General features: G+C 38.5%; 2 protein-coding genes across 4 annotated transcripts in view; one reads left to right on the plus strand and one right to left on the minus strand.

The window, feature by feature from the left end:
* The first annotated feature begins 2,373 nt into the window (after positions 1-2,373).
* LOC130554087 (oxygen-regulated protein 1) lies at positions 2,374-10,297 on the plus strand. Its single transcript, XM_057333519.1, has 4 exons — positions 2,374-3,027; positions 3,500-3,659; positions 3,826-5,325; positions 5,440-10,297. The coding sequence occupies exons 1-4, from the start codon at positions 2,374-2,376 to the stop codon at positions 9,522-9,524; spliced, it is 6,399 nt and encodes a 2,132-aa protein (XP_057189502.1). The 3' UTR covers positions 9,525-10,297.
* Positions 10,298-10,305: 8 nt separating this feature from the next.
* The window catches only part of si:dkey-94e7.2 (uncharacterized protein LOC100141353 homolog), a 38,649-nt gene continuing 36,454 nt past the window's right edge, over positions 10,306-12,500 (minus strand). For all 3 annotated transcript variants that reach the window (XM_057334822.1, XM_057334821.1, XM_057334820.1), the window contains 4 exons: positions 12,365-12,469; positions 11,422-11,631; positions 10,957-11,149; positions 10,306-10,823 (listed from right to left, as the gene is read on the minus strand). In XM_057334822.1, coding sequence (XP_057190805.1) covers positions 10,721-10,823; positions 10,957-11,149; positions 11,422-11,631; positions 12,365-12,469 — 611 coding nt within the window. In that variant the 3' untranslated portion in view covers positions 10,306-10,720. The remainder of the gene's footprint in view (positions 10,824-10,956; positions 11,150-11,421; positions 11,632-12,364; positions 12,470-12,500) is intronic.

The raw sequence follows: 12,500 nt of genomic DNA on the forward strand, positions 1-12,500 counted from the left end.
ATTTACACACATACTGATTACATAATTACATGTTATATAATGTTGTCATTTATTGTGCATAGGCTATAGGTACACAAATATGAAGATTATAATGGCCATCAGCTATTAAAAACCCACATCAGTAGACCACTTGTCATTAAAATACTGCTGTAACACCCAATGCTTATACACAGTTGAGTAAAACCCCAAATGTCTGCCGTATAAACTCACTGTTCTGCATGTGTGTGAGCCTCTAATCCTCGGGGATCAAGACAACGTGACTTGTGACTTTTCCAAGGCTCTGTGCCCTCCACAACCTCAAGGAGTATCAAAAAATAATGCGATCTTTTGATAATGTGGGCGGAAATGAAGACTACAAAGCCCTAGAGTAAAGAGTGCAAGATATGCGTAGGAAAATTATACATATCCTAATCAGTGAGTGAAACCTTGAAATCATTGAGTCATCTCTAGAAAACACGGCAAGGCTAATCTTCACCCCATGCTGATAAGGATGCCCCATAAAAATGTCTGTGACTGAGATCACTGGAAACATACAGGTGCACAAACAAAAACCAAACTGGTCTCATTATAAAAATAACCATTTATTTTAAAATGTGAGATAACAAATAGGTTTAACAAACAAAGCTCTTGAAGAATTAAGTCTTCTGCCATATGCGGTTTATATACATATCTGATTAATCAATATGATTGAAGATTAGCATCATCCCACATGTAATGCGCTGGAAACTGTTGCTCCCCTGCTGGAAACCAATCACTATAACAATATGCCTAACTGTGCTTTTGTAGTCACAGTTACGCTCCTACAGAGAGACACATGCATTACCAGCTGAGACTTCCCTTTCCCTTACTGTCATCATCTAGAAGCACAAAACCTCTTTACTTCACCTCACTCTAATCCCTATTAGTAGAGACCTTAAATCTGCTTATATCTCTTCTGAAATGAGAAACACCTTCAGCCATCTGCTGATTATCAACATGGTTAAAGAGATATGAAATGAAAACCTGACTTTTTTTACTTTTACAACTGAAATTGGTTTAGCTAAATATACCGTTATGTAAGGAAGAAACAGGTATTAAAATGGGTCCACAGAGGTATTTCGTGTTACACTGTAATGGCACAATATCATTTGTTTGAACACTTATCTAATATTTATTATATTGTCATTTTTAATATCTCTGTGTAATAAATCTCAGTCTAACTATACAATTGAATTGAATGTTAGTGCAGATGTAGGGGTAATCATTGAATCAGTTTCAAAATGTTATTATCACATGCCTGGAGGATTAAAATAAAAAGTATTCTTTATTTTATTTCTTTTAAATGCCTTGACTAAAGATTAAACAAATTGAGGCTGATGCCTGCATTCCTAAAATAGCCATGAGCTGTGTTCATAATCTCTTCAGTTGATGGACACCTGCATCGCCAACTCAACGCTATACTGAAAATGTGAAAAAGGTAAGATAAGTGGTTTTAAATGTTTGTGTTGTTATCTAATACCTGTAGTAAACAAAACTAGGGATTTGAGAAAGTCAATTGTTTATGCTGGTAGATTAAACAGCCAGAGCAAATGTGTGCTAATAATCAGATGTAAATGTTCCTTTTAAGAACCATTGTATGGACACTTACAGTTATGTCACAAGCAGGAAAGTATAAAGGGTGTTAAAATCAATATTGTTTTTTTGTAGTAGTGATTTTTATTATTATTATAAGTTATTATTATAGTATTTTGTGGTTTTCAGAGCATGTCTGGTGTCTGTGTCATGTAATTAATTTGGATTGTAAATTGCCAATAGATTTTTTGTTTTTAGATCAAAAACATTGTTGTCTGTGTAGTTCGGATTTAATTTCTTTTAACTATAGCTAATTGTGTTTATTTTTTGTAAAGACTTAGGTTAGTATTTAGCATTAGCATTAAGTTGTGTTCAGGACTTGCAGTTTAGAATCTGGCTGTTAAGTAAAAGTATAGACAGTCAAGAAGAAAAGCCATGTTATTGATGACTGCAAGAGGCCATTTCATTAATGACTATAATAAAACTTGTAAATGTAGTTGTTGCTGCTAGTGAAATAGATACTCATTCTAATGCATTAGCTGTAATGGATTAGAGTAAAATAGGCTATAAAAAGAAAATAGCAAACAATTTAAAGGTTTTACTTTTTTTCTTTGATAGTCATTTTCATGGAGAAAATGGAGGCAATTTCCCAAAATTGTAGAATAAATCAAACATAATGGAACACTGGTTGTTAATAAGAACAGAGAAATATTAACAGAATATGAGTTTTCATCATGGACAAAGAGGTAAAAAAATAAATTGGACAATATTCAAAATATTGAATGTTAACTTTGGTTACATTTTTTTACAGTTTCATTTAATATGAGCACAGTGCCCATTAATGATGTGTCCCCTGGAAGCATGCACACACTGGTCTCCAGGCACCTACTGCTCAACTCAGACCCTGCTACCTCTAAGAGGGTGTGCTTTTACAAGAGTGGGGACCCCCAGTTCACTGGACACCGAATGGTCATCAACAGCCACACTTTTAAAACCTTTGATGCCCTTCTAGACGAACTCTCCAAGAAAGTGCCTCTGTCATTTGGCGTAAGAACCATCACAACCCCTAAAGGGAAACATGCTGTCCGTACCCTTGATGATCTGCAGGATGGGGCCTCTTATCTGTGCTCAGATCGTAGGAAAGTCAAGCCTTTTAACCTGGACGAGGTTCACAAAACACATGTACCTTGGAACACTACCAGACCTGTTAGTTCAGGACATCAAGCACGCAGAGCTCTGGTACGGCAGCTAGTGAAGCGAGGTGAAGGGACCACAAGGACGGTAAAGATGCCTGAAAACAGTGTGGTAGTGAGGACACCAAAAAGGCTGACAGTATGTAAAAACAAGGATCCAAGCATTACGCGGGTAATTGTTCTTCAGAGGAGAACAGCCCCAAATTTTGAAGCCGTGTTGGATTATCTTTCGAAAGTGATGCAGTTCCCTGTTCTGAAGCTTTACACAGGAGATGGCAGAAAAGTAAGTATTATGTTCAATTTTACTATTCGTCCCAGCTACAATTTTTTACACAACAATAGCATGCATTTAAGAATAAAAGCAGAATAAACTTTAATTGTCTGTAGACCAAAACAAATAATCAAATGTGATATTCTGAGGTATGAATTCTTCGTAAACCACAATCCTACCCTGTGTCTTCCAAATATATATTGGATGATAACAACAATAAAATAGTATATTAATATTATATAGTAATAAGTAACATTGAGATCTTAAAAATAAATACAAATATTTTTAATATGTTTTTAATAACACAGTCTTTAACTAATAAAAAACTTAAAATGATGCAATGTTTTGTACAAATATTTGAATACTGTCTTTACAATATTACAGTGTTTTAAATATGTTTTAACTATATCATAACATAAGCTAGAGAAAAAATATAAAGCTTTTAGAGTAAATAAATAGATCCACAAAATGTATTATCCCATAGGTTGATGGACTTCCTGCTCTCATTTTGTGCTCTGGGATTGTCGTGGCAGCTGGTAATGAACCCTTTAGAATGGGTACCCACAATCTCCAAGGTCCCACTAAAACCATACGGGCCAACATATCTGAATCCCTGGGTCCAACACAAGCAAAGACACTTTTAGGTAAGGTTTACGTTTTTTTATTTGCCAATCCATTAATTGACATTTTAACAAAAAAGTTTTCAATTTTCAAGTGCTACTGATGAACACCTTTTAGTTCTGAATGACATTTTTCCTTTATTCCCCCCCACACACAAATTCAATTCTCTGCCCATTCGTCCATTAGAAGAAAAGAACAAACCATCTGCGCCTATTTCAAGATCAAGGAATTTCTCTTTATCCTCAGAGCGCTACCTCGTGGAGCAGATCAATAAGTCACTAAATGGAAGTCTGTCAGAGCACAATTGTCAAAAGACAGAATCAATGGAGACCGAAGACAGTCAGCCAACAGGACCAGAAGAGAACTGTGACTCTATGGCTAGAGTGGAAAAGAGAAATCACCCCATCATGCCTACAGAAGACGACATTGAGAAATCATTCCGGGTCAATGAGGATGGCAGTATGACAGTGGAGATGAAGGTGCATCTTACTATAAAACAAGAAGAAATGGTCCATTGGACAACGACACTAAGCCGTTCCTCTGTTAACAACCAGCAGAGGGCAGTGGGCACTTCCAAGCCGGGATCAGGCGTGAACTCATTAGACGTCGCCAATGACTCAGGCAAAGAGTCAAATGGGCCTCATAGCCTAGAATGTAAGGAAATTAACACCCTCACTGACAAATCCGTAGGGTTCATTGAGGAGGAAAGAGAAAAATACGGCAAGGCCGTATCTCAGACTTCTGAAAAGCTTAAACCAATTTACAGAAGGATTCCCACTCCAGGTCACAGACAACAGAGGAAAGAGTCATCAATTTCAGAGACTGAAGTACAGGAGAGTACAGTGGGTGCATACTCGAACATGGAGCGCACCGCACAGGGAGAATTGACGGAAGGGTACTGTGTGGTGAGTCGTAGCAGTAGCAGCAGCACCAGGGATTTGTCAAAACCCAGGAAGAGTGAGTCAGGAGAGATCAAGCAGAAGAAGTCTCATTCCTTCAGATCCTCAGGTGTGGCAGAGGTTCTTCAGCTAAAAAACAACGGGACAGTGGGAATAACAGAGGCCGTGCTGCACATATATGAGTCGCAGGGCACGTGTGACAATTACTATGCAAATACACAGGTGGATGTGGAAAATAAACCTGAATACTGTACCAAAGCTTTGCCTCGCAGCAGGCCAAGCTCGACAGACTCAGGACCTCAGTCGTCCAGTAATGACTGCGATGTGGATCTCACCAGGCAATCCACAAGCTCCAACTCTGGAGACGGTGGAAGAAATGACATGCTGTCATTGTCATCTGCTTCTTCAACACCTTCAAAAACGATAAGCAACAATCCTCAAATCCTCAGTGACAACGCACAACTGGCTTCAGGAGAGTGCAGGTCCACTGAATCCACAGAAAATAGAATGTTGCAGTCAATAGATGAAGACTACAATGATATGAGGATTATTGGTAATAAAAATACAAATACTCCAAAGTCAAAAAAGTCAAAGCAGAGCACTTCTTCTGAATCATCTGGGCTTGGGAAAAGAATCAAGGGCATTCCGAGTTCTTCAAAAGGGCTCCAAATGACAAATACTTCTGACACATTGAGCCACACAGAATCAGAGAAAAAGACTCAAAGTTCAGCAGAAAGGGCTAAACACAACAATGGAAGAGATCAAAATAAAACGACCAAGACATTCAAAGGTACACCAAAAAGTAGAAGTTTGAATCTCAAAAGAAGGTCAGAAAAAGAACTGAAAACTAAAACAATCAAAGACATCTCTCACAAAGTAAATACCAATGATTGTGTCTCTCTAGGGCCTACTTTAAAGTCAAGTGTCTTGGACAACAGATCACCAACCCATCCAGCACCATTAAAAAAGATGCTGCCAAAGCAGCGGTCAATGAATGGCACGAAATCAAAAGCCTCCACACAAACACAAAAGTTGAGTGAGAGTGTGTCATTGCCTGTGCTACAGTCATCTCCCTCCAATGTGAATCAATATGTTGAAAACTGGTTGCAGAAAATTCAACCAGACTCTTTGCCCTACGATGACGACATAGAACATATGGAGAGCGTACCGAGGGCGGTTTTCCAGATCGGCAGCGAATCTGCAGACGGCTCTGAGATTAAAAGCGAACCTGAAAAAGATAGCGTAGTGGATGAAGAGCCTTCACTTGAACATAATGCTGTAGAGAGGCCTTCACTTGAAAATGGTGCTGTGGAGAGGCCTGCACCTGTACAAATAAGATGTGAAGGAGAGCCACTCGAGGCCCAAAGACTGAGAGGCTTTTGTAAATCTATGCCAAGTGTGAGAGTACTTCCTGCTGAACAGGAAAGACATGTGAGAATGCACAAGTCATCGGAGACCTTGGCTCCGCCTGACCCTTGCACTGGGGCTAGGACGTCACAAAGCACAGATGTTAATACTGGATCAGGTGTGAAACCAGTTTTGAAACAGTTATGTTTGTCAATTCAGTACATCAGACGGGCTTCGAGTCAAACCCACTTGGCACCCACTGTGATGGAAAAGTCCAGTAGCCTCCCAGACTTTTCATCTCAGGTGGCCTCTGCTTTTGGTTCTCCAGCTAGAGCTTTTCTTTCCTTTTTGTCTCTGATGACACTGAGAGATGGAAAAACCATCCTTAGCAAAGACGAATCACAAGCCAGCTCCTCGGAGGCCATACAGGTAATGCAGTCCTTGGAAAAAATATCTAATATTAAAGACGAGGAAGAGCTTAAGGCTAGCTTGACAAGTCTTCAAAGTTCAACCTCCTCACGATTAAAACAGAGCTGGAGAGATTTCCAGGAGAGAAATTTGTTTGGAGAGAGTCCACCGCTGTCACCAAGACAATCGGAGCAAGAGTTTGCACTAGATGTGGACTCAGGAGGAGAGGGGGAGGAACAGGACGAAGAGCATGATTTTGGTATAGAGCAGTTAATGGACGAACTGAACATGTCTGGGGATCTTCGCCGAGAGATTTCCTCTCTTGTTGAAGGAGATATTAAATGTCAAACAAATTTGAACAATAGTGAAAATGATGAAAATGAGGATGGCTCAGTGAATGGTAGTTTGGAGAAAGCTGCGGATATGGAAATGGAAAAAGACTATTGTGAGGAGAATGTTGGCCTAGAGAATGACACAACCAAAGATAAGATAACTGATGATCCAAAAGAAAAGGAATCTCAGGAGCTGCATGTAATTCAATCTCATTCCCCGGACTTAGAAACTGTGGAACAAGACTTAAATAATGAAGATTCTGATATAGCCAGGCCTACACCTGAAGAAATACGCGAAGATAATTACAGTAATTCAAGCAAAGCAGAGGTTTTAGAAATGGCAGATAACAACCAGATAAACACAGAGACAGAAATAGTCATTTATGGAGACTCTGAGAGTAGAGATGTAGAACAAAGCCATTTCCAGACATCTCAACAAAATCTCACAGATATTGCTGGAGAAGACCTTTCTGATAAACAAAACAACATGTCTGAAGGTGAAAACAACATAACAGCAGACAATAAAGATGGAGACAGCAACAACGAGGAGGAAGCTACCATTCTGCCAGATGACAATACGGATGACATATCAAAACAGAAGGTAACAGATTTAGCAGGAGATGAACAATTCTCTGATGACCATGGCATACAGTCTGACAGAGATAACAACATGACACCAGATAATCTAGAAGTAAGGGAGCCTAATGAAGAGCAGGACACCATTCAGAGTATCAAGGAGCATTTTGAACAGTCAGATGTTTCAGAACCTGACATTACAGATACCACACCAGAACAAAAGGTCACAGATTCTGCTAGAAACGAACAGTTTGAGTTGTCTGATGACAAGAAGAATGTGTGTGTAGGAGATAACACAGCAACACCAGACGATACGGAAGAAAGAGACAACCTTCAGAATTTGAGGGAACATAGTGAGCAGTCAGATGTTTCAGAACCAGTCGATCTATGTTTAGCATCAGAAACCGAGTGTGTGGAGTTTCCAGATAAAGAAACTGAACTAAATGAGCTAAATGAGGACGATGAATCTCAGTTCAGTACAGGTGAAATACGAGAGCAGGACCGTGTTAGAGAGGAAACAGATCATTCTGATTTCGAGGAAGATGGTGGTGATGAAGAAGAGAGGCAAGAAGAAGAAAACAAGTCCATCTTAGCAGAATGTGATGTAGAGTCCCAAAACTCCCAACACTATTTATCACATCATTGTGATGCGCAGAGTAAACACACAGTGGATGTATACGAATCAGGTAGCCAAGAAGATGATGAGGTCATGTCTCCAGATGTTGAACATGCTATGCAAGAGATGTTAGAAAGTCAGGATCTCAGTTGCCCTGAGCGTTTTAATAATGTTGAGAATAGTAAAACTGAATATGATGAAACACAACAAATTGATGACAGTTTTGTGGAAGGGAGGAACAGTGATGAAGAGGATCATGACATCTCTGAACACTGTATATGGGCAGATCCAGATGCTGAAGCAGGCTCTTCTAGAAACTCAGATCCTGAGGTTAAAAATGTGACAGCAGAAACATCAAGGTCCAGCATTAGTGATTCAGAACATGTTTGTAAGACTTTAGAGGAAGACAGCCACAAAGACAAAAATGAAATTCCTGCTGAGTTCTGCGATCAGGAGAACCGTCTGCCTGGTTCTCATGATTTCCCACAACACTCTTTTATGTTTAAAGATGATATTAATAACTCTGAAAGAGAGTCGTGCAGCAGTATCAAGACAAATTCAAGTGAAGAAAAGTTTGAAAATTTGGGCATGGAACATGGTTATCATTATTTACTACATCCGACAGAGATCTCACAAGAGCTGTTAGACTTAATAAATTCAGCGTTGTTGTCTTCCACTCTTACTGTCAATTATGATTCAAATGGCAACCTCAGAATAGAGCCAGACAAACGCAAAATTAGGGAGCTGTTCAGAGCTCAACATAGGTTGGATGATCAGTATGGCAAGAAACACCTTCCAAGCCCTTATACATCCGATCTGTCCGATTACAGACCTGAGACATCAAACAACAGTGGACTCCAGTCGCAGGCCTCAATGGAGCTGTTAACCGAGAGCGATGATGAAGAAAAAAGATTACGAATCTTTAGAGAAGTCTTGAAACAAAGCTCTGAGAACCCACAAAACCACACGATGGACAATAGCTCTGTGAAATCTTCTCCCAGTACAAGTTTGAACAGCAATAACAGTCTAAACTTTGTTCAAGATAACAAAAGTGTTTTACATGAACCACTACATTACAACAGACCAACTTCACACCACGGAAACTCTGCACAGTGCGTGACCATAAACGGAGATGTGGACTCTGAAGAGGGCGTGTTGATTGATAAAGGCAGGTGGCTCCTGAAAGAAAACCATCTCATTCGTAAATCTCCTCCAATGCCCATGGGAATGTATGGAAACGGGGAAACCACGTCGCCCGACACGGGTTTGGACAACATGAGCGAAGATGCACCATATCCGCATTACGAGAACCAAGCACCCCTCGCTGTAATATCCTCCTCTGAGCTAGAAGATCTGGCTAAACCTTGTACACCGAAGTGTATGTACTTCAATGTGCCACACAGCAGTGGTTCGGATCTTCTATCGGATGCCCAGAGCCTGGGTGGAGGGAGTTCAAGGAGGAACAAGGAGCTTAAGGTGTCACCAATGGGAGAGTCTTCCAAAATGTGGGCAAAGAAAAATGGAAGTCTGTCTTCATTTGCCTCTGTTGAGTTCAAACTGCCTGATGGGAAAGTTCATCCACAAGATGGTCCGGTGTCTGGTGCTGTGAATACTAACATATCTCACAGTATAGACAGTAGAACCATGCAAGAGGAGGAGTCCAGGGTGGGCTTAAATCTCAGGTGTGGGCAACACTGCCCAATACTGTAGTTCTAAAGGGAAAATGTAGCAGCTTAAAAGTTATTTACTACACATTTTTATTTATTTCTAGTATTTTATTTTTGCCGAAATGGTTTGAATAGCACACATAATACAAGCTGTTTTAACTGCATGTGATAAGACTTTACAACTTCACTTTGGTGCCTGCTTCAGTGTTTTGAGATTTCAACAGCAAACAAATTAATCTTTTAACCATGCACAGTTTTGAAATATTTAATATTATGCAGATGCCGAGGGGCTATATTGCACAAAGTGAATCTGGTTTACTTGAATTTATTGAATTTCCTAAGTGGTATTTGATATGTAAATATTATCCATCTAACAATTATTGTTGTATTTGCATTTAAATGTCTCCCATGTCATGATAAATACGCACCTTCGGCCCCAAAGTATACCTCATTTAGACCATCTGTTTAAGAAACATACTAAATTTAAACCAGCACTGAGAACTTGTATACAGAAGTATGTAATAATACAATAAATATACCTATTACAATTTCCTTTCTGAAATGTTTGTGCCATTGTTACTGTCCAGGACATTCTTGTATTTTACAGAGCAGAGAAAACACAGACTAACACAATATATTATGTGATAACCCCATTTAAACAATGAAAATAGTTACCGTAGTTTCTCCTTCACTGCATTTTCACCCAATGCAACGTTAAAAAAATATTCTTTATCTGGAAGAAGGCAAGCATGTAATAATGTGATTGTGAAAGGAGGCAGCTGTCATCATTACTACATTAAATGTGATTTTGCTGTTTTGTTAAGAGATCAAATAAAATATACATTTAACACCTCTTCAAAAGATATGTCTTATGCAAACTATGAAATGAAACAAGTTACTGAAAAAGGAATATTACTTTAATTTTTTATGCATTGTGTTTATATCACACAACTCTGTAGACATCTGTACCACAAATCTCTAACACTATAAATTATGTTACAGCAACATTTTATTATATAAGTGTTTTACATCGTCTATAGTTTGATAGAGTTGGCACAATAACGGGATATCAAACTTCCTTGGATTATTGATGTTGGGTTGCTCTGTGGATTAAGCGCATTGCAGCTTCAAACAAACGCATCATAGAAAAGACTACAGGCTTCAGTCTCAGACAACCTGACCATATTACAAATCAAATCATTTTAAGTAAAGAAATGAAAAAAAAAATGCTCATTGCATTCAGTCCCAGAGTATTCCCAGCATCCTGCAGCTTAGCGCCCAAAGTTTCTCTGCCATTTCATCATCTCTAGCTGCTCTCGTGCACGTTGAAGGTCCACAGTTACTTAATACATTGTGAGAAAGGAAAAGAGGTGAACAAAACAAATTTAGTCCTGTATTCATTATGATGAGAGTACCTTGTGTGTTTGATGAGGTTTCTGCAGCTATATGTTATGTATTATGTCAGAATTGAATACCTATAGTAACCACCACTTTCTTTGTCTAATTCTGGTTGTACTGCACAATAGATGGTGGTCTGTGCTCCCTGCACTGGGGTCTTTGTGAAAGGTCTGACAACTTTCCACATGATAAGGAGTCCAAGATTCATGTGCCTTTTGAGTTCTGTTCGCACAACTCCTGGATGAACGGCATATGCCGTTACACCAGTATCTGAAAACACAAATAATGAATGTTTAGAAGTTAATCAATGTACTCTAACACAATTACCTCCTCAAAATGTGTATTTCTTTGTGTTACACAGCAACATTAACTCAACGTATGACACGTGTTTAAGGCAGGACTATCTTATTAGTCAACCAAAGGGATAAATAATTAAAAACATGCTTTTTTCTAGTGGTGCAGAAACTGCACACTTTAATTGACATCTTCAATTCACTTCACATTAAACTTTAAAAGCATCGTATAATCTGTTAAAGACTCACCCTTGAGTTTTTTGGCCAGGGAGCGAGTGAAGAGAATGATGGCCAATTTACTCTGACCATAAGCCCTTCTGCTGTGATAATTTCTCTCACTATTGACATCATCGAGTCTTATAGTGCCCCAGCTATGTGCCATGGACGAGAGGTTGATGATTCTCGAGGGGGCGGATCTCTTCAGCAGGTCAATCAGCAGAGATGTTAACAGGAAGTGACCTACAGTAAGTCACATTTAATGTTAAATTGCTATAGACCACTTGTCTATATATATGTAAACATCGGACCAGAAGCACTTCCGGTTTAATTTTTTATTTTAAATCTTACACATATTATTAAATCTTAAAAATATTAATTTAACATTTTCATTCAGTTATACAACCACAGAAAAAATAAAGAGATCATTTCAAAATTATTTTCAGTTTTTCTGAATTTACTGTTTATAGCTGTGTTTAGGTAAAATGATCATTTTTGTTTTATTCTGTGAACAACTAACAATATTTCTACCAAATTGCACATAAAAATATTGTTTCTATTTGCATTTATTTGCAAGAAATGAAAACCGGAGAACTTTTTCAGACCTCGAATTCTGCAAAGAAAACAAGTTCATACAACAATAATGTTTGCACATTATTAACAATAGAAAAACTATTTTTTAAATGATTAGTTTTCATGTGTCTTGTCTGTGACAGTCTTTCACATTGCTGTTGGATGACTTTGTCACTCCTGAGGTTTGATTTTATTGGAATTCATCAGAAATGGACTGGAATGGCCACAATACATCTAGAAATACTAAACATTTTGGAATGGTCTCTTCATTTTTCCCTGGCTGTAAATGTTTTGTTGGTTTCCAAAGTGGTCTATAGTACAACACAAGTGTTTATATAAGGAATCAACAGCATTAAAAATGCAAAACAAGATCTTAGTTTTGGCCAGAAAGGTAAACTTTTACCTAAGTAATTGACACCAAACTGCATCTCAAAGCCATCTGCTGTTTTAGAGTATGGGCACATCATGACCCCAGCATTGTTAATGAGAATGTGAAGTGTTTGCTCCTCTGATATAAGAAAAAAAGTTGAACAGGTATT

Source organism: Triplophysa rosa, linkage group LG5 (genome assembly GCF_024868665.1).
Source record: "Triplophysa rosa linkage group LG5, Trosa_1v2, whole genome shotgun sequence".
NCBI classification, from domain to species: domain Eukaryota; kingdom Metazoa; phylum Chordata; class Actinopteri; order Cypriniformes; family Nemacheilidae; genus Triplophysa; species Triplophysa rosa.

Bases quoted from the DNA above. Each gene is read 5' to 3' on its own strand.
- LOC130554087 (XM_057333519.1), top strand. From the start codon at position 2,374: ATGAGCACAGTGCCCATTAATGATGTGTCCCCTGGAAGCATGCACACA. The intron at 3,028-3,499 runs GTAAGTATTATG...ATTATCCCATAG, and splicing joins ACACAGGAGATGGCAGAAAA to GTTGATGGACTTCCTGCTCT. The intron at 5,326-5,439 runs GTACACCAAAAA...GTGTCTCTCTAG, and splicing joins AACGACCAAGACATTCAAAG to GGCCTACTTTAAAGTCAAGT.